General features: G+C 47.8%; 10 protein-coding genes across 10 annotated transcripts in view; 6 read left to right on the top strand and 4 right to left on the bottom strand.

Moving 5' to 3' along the window:
• CNBD3690 (hypothetical protein) overlaps positions 1-864 on the top strand; it is a gene marked incomplete at both ends in the record, with an annotated part of 912 nt that extends 48 nt beyond the window's left edge. The window contains 4 exons of the mRNA XM_770869.1: positions 1-183; positions 238-387; positions 449-600; positions 654-864. The exon at positions 1-183 is cut by the window's left edge and continues 48 nt beyond it. Coding sequence (XP_775962.1) covers positions 1-183; positions 238-387; positions 449-600; positions 654-864 — 696 coding nt within the window. The remainder of the gene's footprint in view (positions 184-237; positions 388-448; positions 601-653) is intronic.
• Positions 865-1,268: 404 nt separating this feature from the next.
• On the top strand, positions 1,269-5,337 carry CNBD3680 (hypothetical protein; the record flags this gene model as incomplete). The annotated part of the gene is made up of 7 exons (XM_770868.1): positions 1,269-1,350; positions 1,398-2,160; positions 2,209-2,404; positions 2,458-2,561; positions 2,618-2,975; positions 3,052-3,244; positions 3,374-5,337. 7 exons carry the CDS (start codon positions 1,269-1,271, stop codon positions 5,335-5,337), a joined length of 3,660 nt encoding a protein of 1,219 aa, XP_775961.1.
• Positions 5,338-5,461: 124 nt separating this feature from the next.
• Positions 5,462-6,751, bottom strand: CNBD3670 (hypothetical protein; the record flags this gene model as incomplete). The annotated part of the gene is made up of 7 exons (XM_770867.1): positions 5,462-5,572; positions 5,629-5,758; positions 5,805-6,003; positions 6,057-6,135; positions 6,191-6,307; positions 6,357-6,467; positions 6,548-6,751. 7 exons carry the CDS (start codon positions 6,749-6,751, stop codon positions 5,462-5,464), a joined length of 951 nt encoding a protein of 316 aa, XP_775960.1.
• Positions 6,752-7,011: 260 nt separating this feature from the next.
• Positions 7,012-9,256, top strand: CNBD3660 (hypothetical protein; the record flags this gene model as incomplete). Its single annotated transcript, XM_770866.1, has 9 exons — positions 7,012-7,151; positions 7,206-7,346; positions 7,396-7,668; positions 7,716-7,818; positions 7,876-8,134; positions 8,184-8,251; positions 8,298-8,839; positions 8,888-9,098; positions 9,155-9,256. 9 exons carry the CDS (start codon positions 7,012-7,014, stop codon positions 9,254-9,256), a joined length of 1,839 nt encoding a protein of 612 aa, XP_775959.1.
• A 283-nt stretch (positions 9,257-9,539) lies between these two features.
• CNBD3650 (hypothetical protein) lies at positions 9,540-10,901 on the bottom strand (the record flags this gene model as incomplete). Its single annotated transcript, XM_770865.1, has 5 exons — positions 9,540-10,109; positions 10,160-10,302; positions 10,353-10,411; positions 10,465-10,717; positions 10,769-10,901. 5 exons carry the CDS (start codon positions 10,899-10,901, stop codon positions 9,540-9,542), a joined length of 1,158 nt encoding a protein of 385 aa, XP_775958.1.
• Positions 10,902-11,120: 219 nt separating this feature from the next.
• On the top strand, positions 11,121-15,197 carry CNBD3640 (hypothetical protein; the record flags this gene model as incomplete). The annotated part of the gene is made up of 8 exons (XM_770864.1): positions 11,121-11,180; positions 11,236-11,889; positions 11,937-12,126; positions 12,178-12,645; positions 12,698-12,974; positions 13,025-14,651; positions 14,700-15,047; positions 15,105-15,197. 8 exons carry the CDS (start codon positions 11,121-11,123, stop codon positions 15,195-15,197), a joined length of 3,717 nt encoding a protein of 1,238 aa, XP_775957.1.
• Positions 15,198-15,308: 111 nt separating this feature from the next.
• CNBD3630 (hypothetical protein) lies at positions 15,309-15,974 on the bottom strand (the record flags this gene model as incomplete). The annotated part of the gene is made up of 4 exons (XM_770863.1): positions 15,309-15,317; positions 15,365-15,535; positions 15,591-15,917; positions 15,972-15,974. The coding sequence occupies 4 exons, from the start codon at positions 15,972-15,974 to the stop codon at positions 15,309-15,311; spliced, it is 510 nt and encodes a 169-aa protein (XP_775956.1).
• Positions 15,975-16,298: 324 nt separating this feature from the next.
• Positions 16,299-18,039, top strand: CNBD3620 (hypothetical protein; the record flags this gene model as incomplete). Its single annotated transcript, XM_770862.1, has 9 exons — positions 16,299-16,322; positions 16,370-16,735; positions 16,787-16,857; positions 16,908-17,057; positions 17,106-17,382; positions 17,534-17,619; positions 17,681-17,828; positions 17,889-17,941; positions 17,997-18,039. 9 exons carry the CDS (start codon positions 16,299-16,301, stop codon positions 18,037-18,039), a joined length of 1,218 nt encoding a protein of 405 aa, XP_775955.1.
• A 671-nt stretch (positions 18,040-18,710) lies between these two features.
• Positions 18,711-23,649, top strand: CNBD3610 (hypothetical protein; the record flags this gene model as incomplete). Its single annotated transcript, XM_770861.1, has 9 exons — positions 18,711-18,725; positions 18,856-19,594; positions 19,645-19,797; positions 19,847-19,958; positions 20,004-20,215; positions 20,271-21,391; positions 21,441-22,927; positions 23,035-23,404; positions 23,461-23,649. 9 exons carry the CDS (start codon positions 18,711-18,713, stop codon positions 23,647-23,649), a joined length of 4,398 nt encoding a protein of 1,465 aa, XP_775954.1.
• A 1,065-nt stretch (positions 23,650-24,714) lies between these two features.
• CNBD3600 (hypothetical protein) overlaps positions 24,715-25,000 on the bottom strand; it is a gene marked incomplete at both ends in the record, with an annotated part of 1,684 nt that continues 1,398 nt past the window's right edge. Inside the window, 2 exons of the mRNA XM_770860.1 lie at positions 24,715-24,837; positions 24,891-25,000. The exon at positions 24,891-25,000 is cut by the window's right edge and continues 515 nt beyond it. Of these exons, the coding sequence (XP_775953.1) occupies positions 24,715-24,837; positions 24,891-25,000 (233 nt within the window). The remainder of the gene's footprint in view (positions 24,838-24,890) is intronic.

The following is a 25,000-nucleotide window of genomic DNA, read 5'->3' as shown; positions in this document are numbered from 1 at the left end:
TCGAAAGCCGTCGTACTAGGCCCCGGCATCTCCCAATCGACTCCAACCTTACAAGCTTCCTCTAGTACCGCGTCCGGATCCTCATCAGCTCAGGGATATATCGCAACGAGACTGGGGATGCTGCATTCGGGAAAAGGAAAGGAACGGAGTCAGAAATTGTGGATAGAAGGAAACTCGAAGAGGGTCAGTTGTTGCCAATGCAAATGAGATAGGGCCGTAACTTAAATTGACTTGTAGTATATACCTGCGCAAAAAGATATAGTCTTGGGGATAATCATTGCTAGACATGCCGACGGATATCGTGTAGATCTGGGCTCTTCGCAGATGGCCCAACTCGACGCTTTGGCGTTTGAGGGTGCCACAAAGAGGAGTAAACCAAACCTCAAGGTGGGCTGGTTCCAATTCATGTTTGACTAGACGAAAACTGATCGACTTACTTGATCAATAGGTTGGTACATTAGTGTTTGCGCGTGTGATGTCCGCTAGTCGAGATATGGAACCTGAACTTGAATGTTTTGATCCCAATACTGGCAAGTCGGATGGTTTTGGTGAGTTGAAAGGGGGAGTGATGGTCAATGCAACCCTCCAGCTGTGTAGACGGTAAATATCTTCCTACTCTTGCGTCTGTTGTTCATACTAATCTGCAGTGGTAGTCTTCTTGATAGAAACCACATTGTCTTGCCCACTATCGCTTCTATTTTTCCTTTTGAGATTGCTATTGGTCTTAACGGTCGAGTGTGGATGAAGGCAGAGACGGTGGGCGAGACGTTGGCAATGAAGCGTTTGATCGAAAGCGTGGATGATCACATCATCCCCGTGGAAGAAAAGGCAATCAAGGAGAAATTGCGAGAGTACCTGTCCTGAAGCTTATATTACTATGGGTGAGGATGCATGGATTTTCAGCCCTAAGTGAAATTCGACACACGCAGAGCTTTCAGTGTCGTCTGCCATTTCGGCATCTAGCTCCCTAATATATTAGTACCATAAAGCATAATTAAATAAGTAATGCGCGTAATAGCTGACCTATTACACAACTATTAATTATGTAGCAATTTATATCCATGATGCACACACATCCTCGACAGTTATTATTCGCGGAGGGGGGGTACATACGTAATACGTCACCGTCTCGCCGCCTCCACCTGCGTGGCTGAACTGCCAGCAACGAAAGAGATTGGATTTACGGATGTGCTACTCAATTCATTTTCTGTTTTCATCCTTCATCCTCTGCTCGACGTGTATGGTTCTATAGATAATCATCTCATACTATGTGGTGGCCATTCCAATGGCTCTTTATTTATGTCTTAGGCGGCTTGACGTTCGTTCCTTTGGTCGTCGTCATTATCGTTGGTACGTCATGCTTTCAAGCATCAGCTAGTCACTAACATTCCCTCAAGTGTACGCTATCAAGTATGGCTCATCCCCTATAAGGGATGATGATCCTTTTAAGCTTCGTAAAAACCAATTGCAAAGTCAGACGGAGAAAGAGGAGCAACTGCAGAAGCGTCATTCGAAAGAGAGGGCGACTACTTCCGAGACGCATTCTTTATCAGGATGGCTGACGATTAGACGTCAGTTTCACTCCAATAGTACAGGCGGCGACGGAGGCATTTCTTCATCAAACAAGGGAGGTTCCTCGATGGCAACTACTGGATCAATTGCGCCTCCACTACCAGAAGTACTGACTGAGGACGAAAATCCGGCGAAACGGTCAGCAGAGCTGAAAGACATTGATCAGTCGATTAACACTGCACTTGGGGATTCTAATGCCCCAAGCATGAATCCAGCGGCAAAGTCAACATATTCCTCTCGTATCGCTCAAACATATCGCAGCATTGTTCCCCGACAGAATAAACTACCTGCACCGAAATCCTATTTCTTTTGTGTCCTTAAATCATCAGTTCTCTTTTTGTATGAGGACGAAAGTCAGTCAAATTGCGCCGCAGCTATCGGGATTGAAGACTATAACGTGGAAGTCGAGGATGGTGGGGGGCAATTCAACGGAAGGGACGGAGAGATGTTTTCAAAAAGAAATGCGATAGTGCTGAAGCTCAGAGAAGGAGGAAGAGGTATCCCATTACTTAGTAAATCTATGAGTGCTGAAGATGCAGATGGGGAAGCCAGTGGGCCAATATATTTGTTCTCAAAATCTAACACCAAGTGAGTTTATCTCTACAAATTTTCTTCACACCTGACCGTTCTGGGAAGGATGGAAGACTGGTACATGGCTTTACTTCAGGTGTCCTCTTGCCAACCCACCTTTGACGATGTATTCTCAAGCAAAGATATGCAAAATATGGTGGACACTATCGATACGGAACCAGACCCCATACCTATGAGATGGTTCAATGCCTTCATGGGTCGAGTTTTTTTTGGATACTACAGGACAGAAGCGTTCGAGCAAGTAAGTGTTCCGAAAAGTTGGAATATACTGTGTTAGTACTGACTTTATTCTAGTTTATCATAAGCAAAATTATGAAGAAATTATCAAAAGTCCCAAGACCTAGTTTCCTCAGTCCCATTGTCGTGCGAGAAGTTAACGTTGGATCTTCTCCTCCTTTGTAAGTGTCTTTCGTCCTATAACATAAGCTTCTCTTCATTAACAATGTTTACATAGTTTTTCCAAACCGATGCTTAAAGACTTGACGGCATCGGGTACAGCAGCTTTTGAGGTCCATGTCCAACACCGTTCACGTGCTTCCCAGCCCGCCTCAGATGTTCGACTGACCATCGCGACGACTGCTACTATCCCTACCGGCTTTAAGCCATATGTAGTAGACCTTGTATTGGCTGTTGTTCTAAAATCATTCGAAGGTAATCTTTTGGTGCAAATCAAGGAGCCGCCAAGCAATAGGATATGGTATGGCTTCACTAAGATGCCCAAGATTGAAATGGAGATCATCCCGGTAGTCAGTGAGCGGAAGATCCAAATTAGTATGGTCCTAAAGGCAATTGAGAAGCAGCTGCGAGATGTTGTGAGTGAACTTCGTCGGACCTTGCGATAAAAGCTCATTTTCTGCTTCTCCCACTCTGCCCTTTCCCCGGCCACAGATCGCGGAATCGGTCGTTTTACCTAACATGGACGATTTGGCTTTTTTCAATTCCTGCGACTATCCCGTCCGAGGTGGGATTTTCGATTTTGCAGCGAAAGCCAAAAGAAATGCCAAGGGGGAAAGAGAAGATACCTTCCATGCATCAGAGAGGTCCACACAAGATGCCTTGTCACCTAGTTCTGAAGCAAGCAGTACTACGCTTCGTCAAAGACATCAAAAGCAGACCGTATACACTTCCACTACCACGGTCCCGCCGCTAACTCCGTCAATCCCGAGCTCCGAATCGGGAGCTGATACTGGCACGGAGATCGTCCGCACAGAAACAGCACCGATCACGCTCCCTTCTGGCAGTGCGTCATCAAAGAAAGCTGCCGCCTTAAGTGCTACAAAGAAATGGTTCGCTGCTTCAGGAGCCAAGCCATCATCTTCGGTGGCTCAGACTTTAACCGGCGGTGTGGGCCAAGGAGCAGATGATGATAATTCCACTAATGAGAACTTGTCGAAGAGAAGCATGGAGAGCCAGGAAGCCGATAGGAAAATTGGACAGAAGGGACAAACGAACTGGGAAAATAGGCCGGAGATCGCCTCAGTGGAGGTTTCTTTATCGACTTCTTCTCACTCAGATATACCCGAACCGGTGCGAGCTAGTGGAATCGATGACGTTACTTCAGGTAGTAGAAGTACGTTGGGTCTCGTTGCCCCTTCGCCATCTAAGTTTTCAGAAACGTCCTCCATAGCCACATCATCGACGGAAGCATTTCCCAACGTTATACCTACCGACGAGACTTTCGCCCTCCCTCATCAACTAGGGATGGGAAGCACCTCGTCTCTCATAAGCAGCCTCCGGTCGAGGGACAAGAAGGCGCTTCAAGCTCAGATGGACAGTGCTAAAGATCAGATGAAGAAGTGGAGCGTGAACTTTGGTGCAAAGCGCCGGTCAAAGGCTGGAATCATCGAGGAAGGGGGTAGATCGGAAAAAGATGAAGGGAGGCAGGCCCTCTACAGGCCCAAAGAAGAAGAAGAAGATGTGCGGGATGACGATCATATACCATTACCCAGCCAGTCTCAAACTCACAGGAGAACGACCAGTAGTCTGTCGCATGGGTTGTCACTTCAAGAGAGACTCAATGCTGCAGCGCACGAAACTCATGCCACTGTCGTTCCTCATACACACTCTAGCCCAATGCTCATTCCTGAAAGACAACGTTCTTCATCGACCGTCTCTCGGCCCAGTCTACTTCCGTCTCCCTCCAAAACGTCGAGTTTGGCTTCTGTTGGAGTTTCGCCTTCCAAGTGGACACCCGTAGGCGGGCGACCCACCACCGGTGTGATCAAAGATGACGCGGCTTCCACATCGTCCAATATACTTGCAGCCCAAGCTCAACCTATGTCTCAAGGACACACCAGGCGTCAATCGAGTTCCGCTCCTGTCTCAACTCAGCCGACTGCAGAGAGAATTATGGTGGTGCCTAGCGTACCAAAACGCCCCGGCCAAGTCACAGGTATTGGTTCCTCTGACCTAGTGCCATCAAAATTGAATGAAGGGTCCGCCATAAGGCATGATCAAGAAGAGGACTCGAAGCTGGAATCCACGGAAGATGCGAAAGACGAGCTCAAGCCGGAGCCTTCTACATTGCCGCCGAGAAAGAATACTGAACCCATGCAAACTGAGGAGAAAATAGAGCAAGAACCACCAAGGGGCATTTTGCCTGCACATAATGTTGGCGTTCCGCCGCCCCTCCCTCCCAGGAAGAGTGCTTTTGATTCTCCATCAAAGCCGAAGAGTCTAGGGCAACAGAACGATCAGAAGGTCCAACTACGCGCGCCAGAGCAGGTACCGGATCTCTCTGGTAGTGCCCGCTTTTCCGAAGTTTATCGCTCACAACCAGAGAAAAAAAGTAATGACCTACGTGAAGAGGTACATTCGGTATCGTCTAATGACAAGCGACCCACGCATGATCCCTCGCTGGCTCTCGCCTCTTTCTCTGACAGGCAGAGGAACCGTGGCGATGATAATGACTATAATTTTACGCCATGTGAATTTCAGGCACCTACTGCCCCCGTAGCACAAAGCACAAAGGATAGGACCGGCGATTCAGATGCCGAGAGTGCACTGAGGATGGTGACGATAAAATATGAGGAAGCTAGGAAAGCTAAGGAGGCGGAATCAAATCCAGAGGGTGAGAAGGTGCATGTAGTCAATGAGGAAGATGATGTTCTAAAGAACACAAGAGGATATGACGCTAAAACGCCGGCTGAAAACAGGGATTCCACATTGTTATAAAAGTCATCAAACTGGTGGATTGTTATCATATTGTATACAGAATTGGAGGTATGAAGGTATATGCCCAGCTATAGTCTCATCTCTAGTTTCGTAACTGCCAAGACCGATGAAAACATCAATAGTTTTAGTCTTCATCACTATCTTCAATGCTTGCAATATCATCCTCTCTTTCATCATCTTTATCTTGCTGGCGTCGGGCGAATTCATTTGCACGCTTCTGCATGCTTGGATTCGGCTGCAATCGTCATAATGAGCCAATTTCCATTGCTGGCAACAGAGCTAGACACTCACTTTTAGATCAGATTTCTCGATCGTGACGGAGCACCCAGTGACGGGACACTTCGCCGACCTCCGCTGCTTTCTGGCACTATCAATAAGATCATAGATAGCAATCTTAGAATAGGTATGACTACACTTTGTACTGTTCTTCTCTCAGCAAAAGACTTCAAAACCAAAAATCTACCCACCAAGTCATTGGGTCCTGGTAGAGAGTGAGTGTAATCGGGCATCTGTAGGTCTGCGTTTGACCCCCAACGTCAATCTCATCATCTGACTCTTCATCATTAATGCCTTTCTCAAGGAAACTAGAAACAGGTGGACAAGCATCGTCGTGATTGATGGACCAGAGGTTGGAACGGAAATCGATATACTCTTTAAACTTCCTTACTGCTCATATTGTCAGCGTTACTGCAAAGGGATCTTACGCAAAGGAGGCACACATTTAGCACGTTGAGACTTGGCCAGGTACTCTTTGATTTCGGGTTCGGACAGGTGGTTAAAAGCATCATTGACATTCGTCTGATGCGCTGAATCAGTCACAGATTGACGATGAGAAGAAAAGAAATTAGCATACGTATTCTTCACCACCTTTCAAACGCGCTTCTAATTGCTCGAGGCATCTGATCTTGATCTGGAGAACCTGGCGCTGGTCAAATGCTTTGAATAATGATCCTTCAATATTTTCGAGGGACTGAACAGGTATCAGATATGGCATGTTCAGATCACATTATCGAGCGTACTTCATCATTGGGGTTGGCTTCTTCAATGGCAAAAGCAGCGTCTTTGATTTCTTCGATGGCTTCCTCCAGACGATTGGTTACTTCTTCCAGCTTACTTTTCAACGTCCGGAACTACTCTTCTCAGTTTCAAGCTATAAGGGATAAACGGCATGGAAACTTGCCATTGTCATTGTAGGCTGTGATCCATTTACTGGTTTGTCCACAAAGGTGTCTTCTGTCCAGCCTTCGATATCTTCTTCTTCATCCTCGTCTTCACTTGGAGATCCCCTTGTGTTCATTTTGACATCTTCGTCCCGAGCATTGGAGGGGCCGGCTGGAGGAGATAAAGAATCATCACCTCGTGTGGCTCTGTTGAGAGCATTAGCGGACTGCCTTGCGTAGGTTGCGGACGGCATTGGGAACGTATCGAGGGATATTCGGAACACTGAGGCAGTAATATGTATTTGTTGAGCCGTGCGGCGGCGAAAATTGATTCCGCTAATGTGCGCGTAGGTTGACGCGTCTCCCAAAATAGGTCACGTGACTAGAAATATATTCCCGGAAACGCGTCGACGCGAGAATCAGTCCAGTCAGCTCTCGCCATCCATTTCCATCTCCCAACTTCATTTGTCATTGCTTTATCATTCCGATCCATAACCGCCTATTGACTCCTACAATGGCAAGCCCACTTACAGTCGGATTCTGCGAGCGAGCAACGTCCGCAGAGGATGTCTCAGAATGCTTTGATTCTGTCGTTCAGGTCCTCAACGTAAAAAAGATTGCTTCCACTGACACAACTGCTGTCGACAGATACCGGTATGTGAACTCTTGTAATATTCTTTGATGGTTTGATACTGATGGACTTAGCAGAGCAATTTTGTCGGATGGACAGTACTTTATTCAGGCAATGCTTGCTACTCAATTGAATCATTTTGTGGAGAGCAAGCAAGTTGACAAACATTCTCTTGTCAAGGTTGTAAACTTTTCTGTTAATAGTGTTTCAGGCCGAAAGTAAGTTGTTCCAATCACTCAAGTATCCGATTCTGATGGGCGATACAAGACTATTGATTATTCTCGCTCTGGAAGTTGTTCCTTGGACAGACGAAAAGATTGGAAACCCTGTCAGCGTTGACCAAGCAAAGAGTGGCGCGTCCGCCTCAGCCCAGCCTGCCGGAGCCCATTCTGCCCCTCTTCAATCTGCTACTGCACCCGCGCCTGCGCGAGCCCAGGTACCTGGCCGGAATGCCTCTTCTGCTAGACCAGGGAACACAAAGCCCAAAGGCGACTTGGGACCACTGTACCCCATCGAAGGATTGAGCCCTTATCAGAATAGGTGAGACTGGTATGGCTAGTGAAAGGATGTTTCTGATTTCTGGAAAGATGGACCATCAAAGCTCGGGTAACTCAAAAGTCTGACATCCGACATTATTCTAATCAAAGAGGGGATGGTAAACTTTTCAACGTGACTTTTATGGATGAAACTGTAAGTTTCGCCGGGCCGGGTCGTCATGAACTTGAAGAAGCTGATTATCGCGCAAAGGGGGAAATCAGAGCCACCGGATTCAACGATGCTGTCGACAATTTCTACAACCTTCTTGAAGTCGGCAAGGTGTTTTTTGTGTCGCGTGCTCGGATCAACATTGCTAAAAAGCAGTTCAGCAACGTCAACAATGAGTATGAGATCATGTTTGAGAGGGACACAGAGATCGAGCCTTGTGCAGACGAGTCAGTGCCGCAGGTCAAATATAACTTCAAAGGTATTGGAGATCTTGGAGAACTACAAAAGGATGATGTCTGTGGTACGCCAACAGTCTTTTTTGAAGGGCCAGGCTGAACAATCATCTCTAGATGTTATTGGCGTGGTGAGGGAGGTGGGTGAACTAGGATCTGTAACATCTCGAGCTACAAATAAGCCAGTGGGTATAAATCGCAATGATTAAGCATTTTGCTCACCCGTCATAGTTTGCCAAACGAGAGCTGCAACTTGTTGATCAGTCCGGTCAAAGCGTCCGTCTTACCCTTTGGGGTAAGCAAGCTGAAACATTCCAAGCGGATGATCAGCCAGTTATTGCTTTCAAGGGCGTCAAAGTTGGCGACTTTGGAGGTCGATCACTTTCGATGTTCAGCAACGCCACAATGACTATTAATCCTGATATTCCTGAAGCTCACTCTCTTCGAGGCTGGTTTGATGCCGAAGGGCATAATAAGCACTTCACGGCGTACACTACTGCGTCTGTCGGTGACAGTGCTATCAACACTGCTGCAGGTGCCGCGACGCGACCTGCTGAACTAAAGACGATCGCACAAGTAAAGGATGAGCAGCTCGGTATGTCAGAGAAGACCGACTTCTTCAGTACCGAAGCCACTGTAGCGTTTATCAAAAAAGATCCCTTTTCTTATCCAGCTTGCGCCAATCCCGATAATTGTGCGAAAAAGGTGGTGGAAGATGGTAGTGGTTGGTGGTGTGAAAAATGTCAACGAAGGTGGGATGAACCCATTCATCGGTAAGTCATGGCAGTCTCGATTACACGACGGCTCTGATTCTTTTTCAGCTACATTCTTTCGATGAATGTGATGGATTACACAGGTCAATTCTGGATGACGGCATTCAATGAAACTGCCGAACAAATCATGGGCATCAGCGCCAACGACTTGATGAAACTGAAGAATGAGGGAAATGATCTGGATTATGATGTTCATTTTGCCAAAGCGACAGCAAGGACGTATGTGTTCCAGATGATGGCAAAACAGGACTCTTTCAATGTAAGCGGCTGAGCACAGCTTCAACTGGTAGAGTTGACAATTGACAATGCCTGTAGGATCAAGTAAGGGTGCGATATCAGTGCCGAAAGGTTGCACCGCCTGATTACGTTGCCGACTCTGCCCATTTATCACAGATGATCAGCCAGATGAGCGTATAAAAAAATTTCAAGGTAGCAGTCATCACAGATATTTCGCAAGGGAAAACATTTTTAAGATTTGGTGTCGTCTTAACAAACATGTACAATATCTTCTAATCTAATCTCTTTGCTCTGTACGAGACCATCGTTTGCTGGAAACTGAATGCAAAATATCAAAGACGAGGATGTCTCGCATCTCGCAATTACAGATACATAGAAACTCTACATTATGCGACTAGGAATATGAACATGGATAATAACAATGATTGTGAAGCTACTGCCTGTCCTACCCCATTTTCACCGACTAAACCTTCCATTTTTCCATTCTAGCTTGCAAACTCTTGACGACCTCCGCATGCACTTCATTTTGCACTCTGATTTTCTCTTCCTTACTCACACCTCCTTCTTCTAGCTCCCTCTCGACGCGGCCAGGAGTAAGAGAGAACGGATTGAAGCTAATTTCGCGCCCGTCTGAAAGCTGGATGGTTGCTAGAGGTTCGTCTGAATCCAAAGAGCTGGGAGGTTCTGGGGTAGATATTATCTTTCCTGCACCAAAGGACTGATGGAAGATCAATGACGGTCCTCTCTTCTTCCTGGATCTGCTCTTTGACGTGGGTGACTTGGCTTCAGGTTGGGAAAGTAACTTGGCTTCCATCGCCTGCGGATCAGGCAAGTCGTCTTCTTCTTCGTCCCCTTCGAGAGAATCTTCATTAACAGAGATTATGCTTCCGGAATTGTCTGAAAGTTCGCGAGAACAGGAATATGAATGGGTCACCTTCGAGATCGGAGAAGGACGGGCAGCAGAACCGGCCCCAGCTGAGCGAAAAGGGGCGGTTGGCAAAGCGGGATTGAAGATATGGACTTGCGGAAGGCCCTATAGGAAAAAATATTGGCTTACTTTAACCAGCTAAGATTACAACCTACACTAGTGGAATTGGATGAAGAGGCTACGATGGCCTTACTGGTCCGTTTAGACATGGCTGCTGGCTTGGCTCTGGCAGCGGCTGTGGATGAAGTCGCACGACTAGGAGCATTACGATTAGGACCGGTGGGGGCTTCTCGTCGAGCTAGTCCACTTTAGTTATGGTCGCATTTATCTTCGGGATGTGGCTCTCACGATTCTTAGTTGATCTAGCGGGCGAGTTTGCCCTAGAAGTCGTAGCGATATTCCTTTTTCTTGAAATGCTGCATCAGCAATGATTAAAGGAAAAAATCATAAAGTCACTCACCTTTTTCCTTTCACCGCTTCCTCCCTTCCCTTTTCCTCTCTTTCCTCCCGTTCTTTTTCCTCCACCTCGAACCTTTCTGTCTTGATTCTATGAAAGGTACCAGCCCAGCCTCCGCCCCACTTTTCTTCCAATTCGCCCAAAGTCATGGTACGTAGTTCGCGTGGTATGGAAAGAATCTCTGTTTCCCCACGCAGACTAAATGAATCGAGTGTCTGCTTGAGCATGGACCTGAAGTATTGCAATTTGTCTTGGACTAGTCGAATGGTTCATGAGCGACAGTTACAAGGCTACAATCACTACTTACCCTCGAGATCGAAGTTTTGGAGTAGACCTTGCCTCTCTGCCTCGCTAAAAGCGCTTCTGGAATGCTTTGAGAGGGGGGGAGGCGTGGATAATGTGACTGCGGCATGGACTGATCTTACTGTCTTTGCTGACATGCTGACCTGTATGGTGTAGAAATCAGGAACTGCAAAAAAGACAAGGCAAGAGATGAATGTTGGTCATTAGACTTCAGTCACGGTTGACGGGCGAGGTGGCTTGTTTGTTTGGCTGCAAAAGCCGTCGCGGTACACATTACGTAACGTTTCACTCATAAATTTCAGCGGCAATTGAAGAAAGAACTTGTGGGACACAACAGTTACAACCGTATGAGAAACATGGTCGCCCAACATTCACTGAAGAGGAAAGCGACGTTGGAAAATGGATCAGGGAACAAGGTGCGTCGGGGTCGAAATGCTTGTCCCATTAATCTATCATACTGATGAACAGCAGCGGGGACCGGCTGTCCCACAATCATCCCGAGCTGAAAATGACAATGATCTCCAGGAATTGGGGAATGAATCATCAATTAGCTACGACGAGGAAGCCATGGAACCACTTGAAGATCCTATGATCGATCAACAAGTATTTTCCGACGACGCGGGATCCGTCAGCGACGCAGATGCCCACGAAGAAGCTTCTGAAAGCGAAGAGCACGACCGACCCACTGCAGGGCCCTCTCGCTCCTCGAAAAACCTTTACAAGGCACCAACTTTGTCAGAAATGGAGGCACTCCGTCGTGCCGAAGAAACTGGTGGCACAACCTTTTCTTTGCAATTATCAGAGCTTTTAGAGGCTTCTCTTTTGCCGACTGCACCTCACGCCGCTCTCAAAGACTTATTAACAGCCATTCACTCCAGAATCCTTGGGATGCCCGCGATAGAAAGCTTGCATCCTGCCAAGGCTATTAAGCGGATTGGCATAAAGGTGCCATTCCCTGGCCCTGCGGAGTTCTCGCCTCTCAAGAATGGCAAAGAGATCAAGTGGACGTTGGGATGGGCCAAGCCCGAGGAAGTTGTCATCGGAGGCAGCTGGAGTGTTGTAGGTGGATACAAAAAGGAAAAGGGGGAAATGGGAGGGATTGATCTTGTAGTTGCAATGCCGCATGTGAGTTGCTTGCACCGAGTATGACACTTTACTGACAGAATTTATAGGGCATCTTTTCACCCAAAGATAGGCTTGATTACAGATATTTTCACAAGCGGATTTTCTATCTAGCTGTCATCTTCTCTGAACTGCAACGACTGGCTACTAAAGAGGGTGAATTGAAAGGAGTTAAGATTGAGTGGGCTACAAACATGGCCGACGAGAGGCGGCCTATCGTTGTCGTCCGTGCCGGCAAGGGTGAGTTTGCACGCCAAAGCTCCAGCCATTTGTGTCTAACTACATATGTAGATCAAGGGCTCAAATCGAAAGTGGACATTCGTATCCACGCCTCTATCCCTTCATCTCTTTTCCCTCTGTCATCCTTATCTCCAGCGAAATCCCTTGTCCGCACTGCCTTATTTGCCACTACTGACCAAACTAGTGGTACCCCATCACCTCTATACAATACATCTATATTGCATGATACCCTGCACAAACCTCATCTTCTCCATTTGCACCGACTTTCTCAACTCCTTCCATCAAATGCTCGCACTGTTGACTCTTTCCTTGCTCTATGGAGAATCTGGGCAAAGCGAAGGGGGATACGAAGAGAAAGGGGAGGCAGTGCATGGTTAGCTGGGATGGTATTGGGTTGGGTTATCAACGGAGGTTGGGTGGGCGGTGTAGGCGGAAAGAGAGAGCAGGTGAAAAAAGTTGCAGGCGTAGGTAGGAGCTTGGGAGCTTGGGGCGCCCTTCGGGCTGCCTGGGAATTTTTGGGTCAGTTGTTACTTTACGATGTTTGTATCACTTGCTGACTGACAATTTATAGCTCATACCGACTTTAAACAAACCCCTATCTTTCTCCATCCGCCCTCCTCACCTTCGTCCTTCGAGCATTCTGTGTTTCTCACCTTCTCTCACGTATTTACTGATCCCTCTGGCCTCGTCAATATATTTGCTGGCTGGGACGAGGGTGAAATCGATTTCTTAAGATATCACGCAAGGGAGACATTGGCGATGTTGGAAGATGAAAGCGGAGAGCGATTCGCGGACGTTTTCCTGAAGGAATTTGATCTTGGTCCTGCGGTGTTTGATGAATTCTTCCAGTATGTTTTATCTTCTTTCATCTTGTTATCTAGAAGCTCATCATCGATAGCATCGACATCTCATCAGCCCGACTCCCAGATGATCTATATAAACGCTCCGAACACCCTTCGGTCTCTTCTCTCGCCGTAACCGTCTTCTCTTCGACTCTCCGCCAAGGTCTCTCCAACCGAGTGAATTTTGTTCATATCTGCCCGATTTCTGACCACAGCATCTCTGTGGGATTGCTTTTAGACCCTTCCCATGCCAACCGCGTCCTGGACATTGGACCATCTTCTGACAAGCCTTTGGAAGGCGAAGCTTTCCGTGGACTTTGGGGGGAGAAAGCTGAGCTGCGAAGGTTCAAGGATGGGAGCATTGCAGAGAGTGTGGTTTGGGATCTCTCGAGACCTGAAGATGCGGCTTTGATTCCAAGCAAAATTGTCAGATATCTTCTGGAAAACCATTACTCTATCCCGGGAGACGCGGTTACTTCCTTTTCCAGCTCGCAAAGCTGGTTAAGTCTCATTCAAATCCCATCGTCCGCTAGGGATGCGATCACTATCAAGGGTTCTGAGAAGCTTGGCTTCCGACCGATGCTGAGTGGCTACGATAGCCTTTACAAAGTTTTGAAAGATATTGACCACAAACTTCCCCTCGCTGTTCTCAATGTTCAGCCTTCTTCTCCTCTCCTTCGTTATTCCTCCACATTTGTACCTCATCCCGTGGACATTCATCGCTTTTCTGCCGCGCCGGATTGCATCAAATACATCCCTTCTGCCGATGTTATCGTACAGTTTGAGAGTTCACCAAAATGGCCCGACGATCTTGCCGCCGTCCAAAAGGTCAAGCTTGCTTTATTCGAAAAATTGGCAAGGATTCTACCATCAAGACTTCCGGAGATAAAAGCCGATATTGTCTTTGACGCTGGGGCGAGTGAGATCGAAGACCAAGCATCTTTAGCGGTAATGCTCCCAGAGGGCATTTCTTTCAGGCTTCGGATCTACTATGAGCGGGAGAAAACCATGCTCGAACGGGTGCTCCAAGAAGAAAAACCGCTTTTCGCTACCTCGCTTCCCTATCCCCCTCGTCGACTTGTGGTTCCTGCTCTCGCGATTCACCTCGAAAGATTCCACTACCTACCTGCTCATCATTCTTCCCTTGCGCCGATGCACCACAGGTATCCGACATATTCCTCCGCTTGCCGTCTCTTGAAGAGGTGGTTTGCTGCTCATATGCTTCTGGGTGAAAGTGGAGTGAGGGAGGAGATAGTCGAGCTGATCATGGCGGGCGTGTATCTCGAGCCAGGAAGGGGAAAGACGCCTTCCAGTGCGGTAGGAGGATTTATGAGAGCAATGGAATTGCTGGAATGTTGGGACTGGAGGACTGAGCCCTTGCTCATTCCTATCGTCAGTGCCTCTTCTCCAACTTCAGCTTCCGCGTCCGGGCGCGTGAGGTTCCCTGCCGAACTCAAAGAGGAGGCACTTAAATTGTTTGAGCATCTCCGTGCCAAGGAGAAGGGCACTGAAGGTAACGAAGGGAATGTCCATGCGTGGGTCGTATGCACAGAGCAGGATGTGGAAGGGATGAGGTGGACAAAAGGAATTGGCAAGGCTGTGGCGGTACGCGTGGGAGCATTGGCAAGAGCTACTGTGAGGGCCGTCAAAGATAGTATCGAAAAGGGGAGTCTAGATGTCACGGTTAGTACATCAGTGTTGTAATTTACGTGCGGCACTAATCTGTTAAAGGCACTGTTCATCACTCCTTTGGAGCATTACGACATCATTATCCATCTATCTCCCAAATTTCTCTCGACGTCCGCTCAATCCATCCTGCCTGACCCTTCTTTATGGGAGCCTCACCTCAAATACCGCAACCTCACTTCATCCTCAGAAGAAAGCGATGGTATGAGGATCGACTTTGATCCAGCCGCTTTGTTCGTCCGCGATCTGAAAAAGATTTACGGGGACAGCCTCATGTTCTTTGTTGACCGTCACGGAGGCGATGCAGTGGGCGGCGTTTGGAATCTTGCAAGGGATGGCGCGAGGGGTTTGAAATCATTCTTAGGTTGGAACGGTATGCCTGTAAAGTCCGAAGTAAGTCATATTCGTTTCTCTGATATTGATGATGCTGATCATCGACCTAATGTGTAGGCCGAGCTCGTGGAAATTAATAAAGAGGCAATTATCGGGGAGATTGCAAGACTTGGGCAAGATCTGGTGGTGAGGATTGAGAGAAGGCGATAATCATTTTGGCATATTTTGACGCTTGTGGTTCAATTTTTAGACAGCATGCAATGTAAAATTGTTACAATACATCCCATACAAATGTTGGTATAATCTAGTATGATTTCTTCCTCACGCAAACTGTATTGCCCAATCAGTATCTATCGAGATGAAGATGATAAACCTACCGTAGAAAGGTAACTCTCTGCGACAATTCGCGCCCTGGCGTTGAGGGAAAGCTTCATCTCACTAATTTCCTTATCCACGTCTTCCATAAATTGAATGATGAAATCGACAAGCTTGTGCTTGAGCATTGATTCAGAATGGAAATTGGTTATCAAAAACGAGATGTCGTAGCCCTGCCAGGGTGTTAACAGGCTGATAGCTCGCCAGCTCGCCTCAACGAGTGCTTACAGGTAAGGGCTTTCTTCTGAGAATAACGAAACCTTCTGCTCTCATCATCATGAATCTGGTAAACTTGTGACACAGAATCTTCTCAATCTCATCTGCTTGTTTAATTGCGATACTGAGCCTGATTGAGTTGACACTGGGCTCTATGAGCACCCTTTCGCTCTCATTCCTCGAGATGATCAACGGATGGAGGACAACCTCTGGCGAGGTGCCGCACTCTACTTCGGGCTTATTGTGCCGTTCAACTACTTGAGATGAGAAGTTGGACAGGGTAAGTGCGGCAGTGAGGGTTGCGCGGACGGCGTTGAGGTAAGGACGGAGGGTGTTTGACTTGTTCGTGAAGTATGATAAGCTGGAGAAGGACGGACAGGTGAGGGGACTTACCATAATGGTTGAGTCAGCTTGATGGGCTAAAGTGTTTCGTCTATTCTTGTATCCTGGTTTATCTTTCTTTCCTCCTTCCTTGTTCCTTCCTGCCAAGTGTCCTGCAGAGGCCAGGAGTGAATGACAGCGCGTCATCCCTCCCCCCGTTTGCCACACATCCCTTATCCCGCTATTTCCGGCCCCTCCACTTTGGCCACGTGGCTGTCCTTCAGTTTTAAAAAGTTGAGAGCGGTGATTGTTTTTCTGGCGGCATCCCAGAAATATTTCAACGCTAACACACCTTTTCATCGTCTCTTCTCTTTCCATCACAAAACAGAAATCAACAAAATGCCTCTTGCTATGAATCTTTGGGTAAGTCATCGATCTTTAAACAAAAATCATAGCTGACTTGTTTTTAGAGCTTGACCCTTCTCCCTGGTCAACAATATCCCACTTACGTCCGACGTGATTTCCAGATCACCAACGCTGCTCTCGGTGAGGAGCTCCGCTCTAAGGATGGTCGCTCTGTCGTTAAGGTTACCCACAACCCCATCTCTCAGTCAATGTTGGAGAGCGACGACGAATGGAGCGATGAGGATGAGGATGAAGAGATCCTTTCTGAAGAGGATGACGGAGAGATGGAAGTCGAGGAGGTAAAGCAAAAGAAGGGTAAGAAGGCCGAGAAGGTAGAGGAAGAGGACAGTGAGGAAGAGGACGAGGACGAGAGCGACTTCGAAGATGAGTTGGAGGAGACAAACGTTCTCTGCTCCCTTACTGCCGGCAAGGTGAAACTATTACCTCTTAAGCGCCCTGTATTTAACGCTGACTGTGTTTAGACCGAACAAGCTTCTCTCAACCTTACTTTTGTCCGTGGTGAGGTTGTTGTGTTTGAAGTCACTGGTGACAAGTACGTACCTCACTTTACTTCCCACGAATTACTGTTGATAGAAGGGGCAGCGTTGTTCACCTTATGGGCAACTACATCCAACAAGACGAGGACTCTGACGACGAGTCTGACTCTGATTTCGATGGCGAGGATGACTACTCTGAGCTTTACGGCTCTGATGACGACCTTGAGCTTGACTCTGAGGAGGAGGCTGCTGTCGCGTAAGTCAATTATGGTTGGCTCGTGATTAATGCTTATAATTGTGACAGCAAGATTACTGAAATTCCCGATGAACCCACTCCCAAGACTAAGAAGGCCCTGCCTGCCGCGGACAAAAAGCCTGTCCCCGAAGCCAAGCCTGCTCAAAAACGCAAGGCTGAAGAGCTTGAGTCACCCGCTAAGGAGGATGCCGCTTTGAGCAAAGCTCAGAAGAAGAAGCTTGCTAAGAAGGCTAAGGTTGAGGGTGAAAAGGCCGAGGAGAAACCCGCTGCTGCTGCCGTTGCCGAGAAGCCTGCCACAAAGAAGGAGGCCAAAGCTCCCCAGAAGGTGAGGAAGTGATCTGCTTCCCTCTCATGTATCTTTGCTGTCTCCGCCAGACACTCAAAATGCTTGACTACCTGCCTTTAATGCATAGAAGTCGATACAACTTGTCATGGAACGATGGAAGAATAATTATCACTGACTCTGCTAATCGTAGAAGACTCTTCCCTCTGGTTTAATTATCGAAGACATCAAGATTGGCGACGGCCCCGTTGCCAAAACCGGCAAGCGTTTGGGCATGCGGTAAGCGCATTATTACATGGAATTGATGGTCTTTCTTTATGTGCTGATTGCCTCCATAAAGATACATCGGCAAGCTCACCAACGGAAAGCAGTTTGATGCTAACACCTCCGGCAAACCCTTCTCTTTCGTCCTTGGAAAGGGTGAGGTTATCAGGGGTTGGGATGAGGGTTTGGCCGGCATGGCGGTCGGTGGTGAGAGGAGGTTGACCGTATGTGTTGTCGTCGGTGTCTTTGCCTCATTATTGTACGACTGACAAGCAATCTTGTAGATTCCCGCCGCTTTGGCCTACGGTAACCAGAAGATCCCTGGTATTCCCAAGAAGTGATTATATTCAATTAGAAATCGGTCAGAGAGGAAGTTGCTAATCCTATCGTAGCTCCACCCTCAAGTTCGACGTCAAACTTGTCTCTATCAACTAGACACTTTGTGTAGACGGGATTAGGTCGGATAGCCTTGAAAAGTAGACAGTTACTGTTTTAATTTGCCATGCAATCAATCATATTCTGTCCTACCGGCGGTCCTCAAATCGTCATTGCTTGGATCCTTTGTCGTGTGAATGCACATAGTTTGCCTGATTCACCCCTCTTCTTTTCAGCAGGGCCATATTATCATCAATGATACTTGAGAAACACAGAACGCAGTCATGTGATGGTGACTGTGCGGACAATTTTTTTCCTGTACACAGCACGTCAAATAAATATGCAAGCAAGCGCTTAGATCGGGACACCGATAAGATGAAGACGACCGTTGCCCAACGCAGAACGCGTCTGTGCGCGCAGCCTCGTTCCTGCCCTCTGATCTCTTTGTTTTCCTCTGCTTTTTTTTATCTTCTCTTCTTCTTCTTCATTCTGTTCTTCCCATTCCTATCCCGCCATGTCCCTCTTCAAGAGGAAACATTCGAAGGCAGACCTTCATCCGCCCCCAGCGACCACACCAGCCCCGGCTGCTACCCAACCGCAAGTCCTGTCTTTTCGCCTGTACTATGAAAGCTGACATCTCATATCAACATAGAGTCGCACCCTCTGCAGCGCCTCATAGGGGACAGGCCTACGGGAATGTAGGTATAGGGGGCAACAACAATCCTAGAAGAATGACAAGCAACCCGGTATGTCACCCGTTCTTCACGCCTATGTACGCGTAGACGGAAATTGCGCCGGACGTGATGAGTCGTCTATGGTCCGCTATGCGCAGTAAGGTGCATGTGGAAGTAACACTGATTATGGGATCCTGTAAAGCAACTCAAATCCAGCGCCCAAGCATCTTACCCGGCTCATTCAGGCCAGTCACCCCAACTCAACCAACATCTCCCGGGACAAGTCGATACACATGCTGGCCACATGAGTATGATGAGTACACCACACCCTCAACTTGGATATCGTATCAATCCACAGTCACCGACACCATCTGCCAATGGACCCGCTGCCTCTGGAGGGTATGGAGGATCGCCGCATCTGGGTATGTCTCCACCCCCGATACACTCATCTGCTCCAGCTTCGGTACAAGCTTCGGCACAACCACAACAAGGACAATTGCAACACCAGGCTCTTCATTCCAATCATCCTCAAGGACAATCTCAGGAGATTGGCCAGGGACAACTGCAAAGCCGCCCTCACCCCTCGCCAAACCCTCTGTCATATCCCTGGCAAATCCGACCCCTTCGTCTATACTCTTCTGGCCAAAACGTCCCTGCGTCTCCCTTCCCCCGGTATGGGCTTTCAGTCCCTTGCTTCCCCTCTCACTCTGGTCATATGCTTGTGTTTGGAGGCCTCGTCAATGAAAAGGTTAGAAATGACCTATGGTCTATTGACATCCGAGATCTCTCAGTAATGTATGTCAAGACTAAGGGAGATGCACCGCCTCCGAGGGTAGGACATGCGAGTGTGATCATGGATAGAATTATGGTTGTGTGGGGGGGGGACACCAAGATTGACGTTGCAGATGAGCAGGATGAGGGATTGTACATCCTTGACTTGCGTAAGTCCATTTTTGACAAGCAGGTACGTACCGCGCTTATGAAGGAGTAGGTTCACAAGAGTGGACAAAGGTCCCCATATCCAAAGGACCCGTTGGAAGGTACGGCCATGCAGCCTGTATGGTTGAGAATCGGTTTTATGTTTTCGGAGGCCAGGCGGATGGCATGTTCATGAACGACATGTGGATGTACGATATCAAGCAGTGTATGTTTATCTCATTTCTCACGATGAATGGTGCGTTCATGCTCCATAGTATCTGGCACAGCGATGGTACATACGTGGGAGCAAGTTTCATACACCACACCTCCACCGCCTCGTCGAACAGGTCATGTGTTGGTGGCAGCGTCCAGCGGTAAACTTTACCTGTGAGTACAAAAGTGATTCATGTGTGACGTGCTGAGATGTTGTAGCTTTGGAGGTACGGACGGTAACTACCACTATAACGATACATGGTGTTTTGATCCATCGACTGGTGCATGGGCCGAACTCTCATGCATAGGGTTTATCCCTTTACCGAGAGAAGGTCATGCTGCAGCGATTGTGGATGACACTATATATATCTTCGGAGGACGGGATGTAAAGGGTAAAGATTTGGGTGATTTGGCGGCCTTTAGACTTTCCAGTATGTCACGTTTTTAACGTCTTTGACAACAAACTTGGAAGGCTAATGAAAATAGATCAAAGATGGTTCATGTTTCAAAACATGGGCCCTTCACCAGCTGCTCGTTCAGGGCATGCTATGGTTTCCGCTCACGGAAAAATATTTGTGGTCGGTGGTGAGGCTAATCAAGTTCCTCTCGAACCCGGAGAACGGGATGACCCGCAAAAAATCCACGTGCTGGATACCAGTAAGATCAAATACCCTCATGATGCAAAGAGCAAAACGACAATGGCGGATCAAGCAGATTCAAGAGGCATGCAAGGCACGCCTCAACCCGGGCAACAGCAAGGGCAAACCCCAGGAAGGCTGCCACAGTCGGCATCTACGGAGGGTTTAAACACTCGTACAGGGACAAGTTCTCCTTCTTCGGAACGAGGCCCATCAACTCAGCATGTTCTTACCCAAAGCCAGTCACAAGTATTAGATACTCAGGTTTCGCCACAATCGCAGGCTCAAATCCCTCAACCTCCACTCCAATCACCTCGAAACGTCGGTCCTGTGCTGACTACGAAACCAAACGGTCCCCCGCCTCAGCGCCCACGTCGGGAAGGTGATGAGGAATTTCGAGAGGCTATGTCACCCACGAAATTACATTACTCAAGTCAAGCGTCAGATCAGGCTCAAAGCCCGGTGCAGTCATCTTTACCCTCGCGGGTCACTTCCCCTACGCACATCTCACCTACGTCTCCCAAGAACCATCCCAAGATGTTCCATTCATCCGTGAACGGAACCCGATCCCCCTCACCTCGTCTCCGAAATGCCGATGGACCTTCATCGGAGCGCGAGCGTGCACCTCCGCCTCCTGATGCGTTCTATTACGGCCGTCGATCACCCACTGCTAACGGATTCCGTCAATCTGCCTCTAGTAGGCCCAGTAGTTTCGGTGCCTCCAACGATCTGGTGAAGGAAGTCAGGGCAAAGGAGAATGAAGTGGAGGAGGGAAAGAGAAGAGAAACTGCTCTCAAGATAATCCTAAACCGAGCAGTGAAACAAGGATTCTTGCTGGGCGACGAAGAACAAAAGCCCTCTGGAGGAGACAAAGAAGAACAAGCAGACGATAATAAACAGAATGATGGTTTAGTGGGCAGGTTGACTGATGCACTTGTGCGGCTGAAGAAAGAGAAGGCTAAAATGCAGGTAAGTAAGGGGAGATGCTAGCCATTGTCACAAGCTGATATAGTGATAGAATGACCTAGTCGCTCAGATTCGAGCTGCTTCTGCTAAATCCGTGGAAGCAGATCATCTCCGCCGAGGTGCTCTGCAAGAAACAGCGTTCTACCGCGCCAAAATTGCCGCCCTTGAAACAAATTCACTCCTTGATCTCAAGAGGGTTGAAAAGGAACGCATCAATGAATTAGAGAAGCAGATCAACATTTTGGCTAATGAGAATGCTCAAATGAGTAAAGAGCTAGAATGGGAGAAAGAAGGGCGAGAACAGGCGAATTGTCTGCATTCTTCGGCAACTCAACGCGAAGCAGAGACACTGAGGAGGGCAGAAGAGGCAGAAGAGGCCCAGAAGGAGGCACTTGAAGAGTTAGAACGGTTACGCGGCCATTTTTTGACTTATGAGCAAGGCGCTCGCGAGCATAGCGAACAATTGATTACTTTATCTTCCAGGGTTCAACAGCGCGAAGCCGAGCGAGACCAACTGCGGTCACAACTTGACGAAGCGATTGCTACGAGAGATCAGAATATTCAACTTGTCAGCGAAGTCCAGGCAGCAATCACTTCTGCTGGACTTATGGCTTCTGAGATGGAGGCAATGTACACAAAGGAGAGTGTTAAAGTGCAGCAACTGGAGGAGGAGCTGGCGGAATGTAGAGCCGAGCTAGAATCCAGAACGAGGAATGCGGAGCTCGCTACCGAAAAGCTCAAGGAGATTGAAAATGCGTATGCGAAATCTCGAGAAGAAGCAGACGCTTTGAGGGCGGTGACAACCTCTAGACTCGGTGAAATACTAGATTCCCACAAAGAGATGCGAGCAGACGAGACCCGTGCCGCTAGGGGCCACCAAGAACAATTACAGGCTCTGGAGGAAGAGGGTAAAAGCCTCAGAAAAATGCTGAAGGAGGCCGGACAACGAGTCGACGCTGCCGAGTCAGGTGTGAATCAACATCGAACGAAAATGCGTGACGTGGAAAGTAAGGTTCAAACGCTACGAGGCGAGCTTCGGACTAGTCAGACCAAGCTGCTGAGTGCCCAAGCGGAGGTCGCCCGGTACAAACAGCTCCATTCGACAAGGGATGAGGAGTTAAAAGAGAAAGAGATAGCTATGACTGAGGTGGAAACGAGGTGCGCCATGCTGCGTAATCTACTTGCGGACCATGGCATCGCCGTCAACGACTCTGACCTCGAAGATATCAAAGCGCCCTCTACTCGCGAACTAGAAGGCAAATTGCGGGAGCAGACCCGAGTCAGCGAAGCCGCCCAGCGTGAAATACAAGACCTACGAACACGATGTGAAGAAGCGGAAGTCAAGGTCGAGTCCCTCGGCAAGTTGGTGGAGCGCATTAAGGGCGCCCGAAGTCCGACAAGCGCGAGTATGCGGTCACCAACTCCCACAAGTGGAGAGATGACTAGAGTTAGCGAATTGGAGAAGAAGTTGATAGACATGGAAAAAGAGCATCGAGATAAGGTTGCTGGGCTTGAGACAGACTATCAAACGGCTGTGAGGTATGTGAAAGGTACAGAAAAGATGCTGAAGAGGATGAAGGTATGTTAGCTCTTAGCTCATTGCCCCTCGAGGTTCGTGCTGATGGGTGACAGGACGAGTTAAATAGACAGAAGGCTACCAACACCACCATCCAAACTGAGCTTGACCATCTCCGAGGTCGCTCATCTATCTCTGGTCGCTCTACACCCTCATCGTCCTCAGTCATCGAATCAGATGTACAGCGCCGCTTTAACGTCCTTCAAAACCAACACCAGAAGCTTCAAGAAGACTTTTCAGCCTCTCAAGATGTTCTCTCCGCTCGCAATCGTGAGGTAGACCTGCTGAGAATGAGGCTCGACGAGGCTGAGAGGGACATGGAGTCCTTGAGAGATGATCTTGCGCAGGCGCAACACAGAATCCAGACATTGTTGGATGTAAAAGGGGGATCAGATGATGAAGATGATGGAAGTTTAGAGGCGACAATGGCTTTTGACAAGGTAATTCCCATTGGATTACTTTCAATAAAAGATCTGTGCTGACTATAAGACCTCAGTTCTCGCAGGAGCTGAAGCAGTGGGAAAGGAGTCGGTCACCAGGAGAAGGTAACTTTGAAGACAAGTCTTCAGAAGAGGGTACGACAATGCCCGGTCAATCAGCCAGCTACCAAGCGCGGGTTGTAGCGCAATCATCTAAAGCCCATAGCCCTAGTAGTTCCGAGTATAGCGGCGATTGGGTACAGTAATCACTGTTTCATTACGGACTGCAGATAAAACGAGGTGCGAAGTGTCATAGTTTTGTTCTCTCAGTTTAAATGGTTACGATACGATACTACGGAGATAAACGCGGCTATATGACGATAATTGATGATTCTGTTTGTTTGATGATAAATGCATGATGAGTCTTGGTGCTATTCCATTCTTCGCGCACGCCATGAAATGACAGGGGTAATAATGACAGCAACTCGAAAGGATGGGCATCCATCCGTAGTTACCCTGGGTACATCGATCACTTGTCTCACTCCTGTACTAAAGATATCATCAATTATCAATTACTGATATCAATCTCCGCTTTATTGAGATTTGTCGGAGTCGGATATGGCAACCATCAGAAACACCCTGAGAACTTTGACGACCTTTTCTTTCGCCTCTCCTAGCTCATTCGTTGTGAGCTATAATGTTTCTTATTGAGATACATGTATGCACGCACGAATTCAAGTAATTCGTCTGTCTGAACAAAGTCTCCAAAACGTCATATTGATACTCCTCTAAACATCCTTTGGTCTGCCGTTTGTATTCCAGTTTCACTACAGAATGGAAAAACAAGAAAAAAAATGGTAAGACAATAAACTAGGAATAGCGAACAGCGGACAAACGGACGAACTTGTCTACTAGCTACTGGATCAGCCAAGAGATTACACCAAAACACGCCATCAACCAGTTATTTATATCGTATGATGTGGTAGTAGAACCCAAGCGCCTTTATGACAGTAGTCCATCGCTCCATCAATATACCCCAACACGAGCAGAAACGTAGAGAATTTTGTACCAATTCCTGATCCCAAAAGGCCTTGAGCCCGCTTACCCTTTGTAAAGCACCTCTCCTCGACGAATGCTTTTCCAAGTACCGGAAGTTCGTTTACAATTGCTATCTGTTTAGTTTCATGCCTGAACCTACAGCGAGAAAGCAACAGGTGAGTCAGAAACGAATGTATCATAAACCACAGCAGTCGACTTCTATATTTCGTTAAACCCTACCCTCTACATACCACGGATATTTACAATCCCCGCATATACAGCTCAAGAAAAAACTACTTCGACTCGGCCATATCAATACCAGAGTCGGAGATGTTGCCATTCTCCTCAACAGGTACTCGTTGAGCTAAACCAGATGCGTTCTTGTAAAACACGATGTCCTGACCGTCCTCAACAAACTAAAACACGAGATTCAGCTTGAGCTCCATTCGTGCCAAGTCACTATGCTTACCAAACAGTCTCGATAACACTTATAACAAGACACAAACATGTTCTCGTTACTCTTGTGATAGGCAGGACCAAGGAATTTTTTCAGCGCCTCTGTAGCTTCCCAAGCATTGT

This window comes from Cryptococcus neoformans, chromosome 4, assembly GCF_000149385.1.
Source record: "Cryptococcus neoformans var. neoformans B-3501A chromosome 4, whole genome shotgun sequence".
NCBI classification, from domain to species: Eukaryota; Fungi; Basidiomycota; class Tremellomycetes; order Tremellales; family Cryptococcaceae; genus Cryptococcus; species Cryptococcus deneoformans.
Note: the sequence above shows the minus strand (reverse complement) of the source record. Positions and strands in the feature narration are given on the sequence as shown.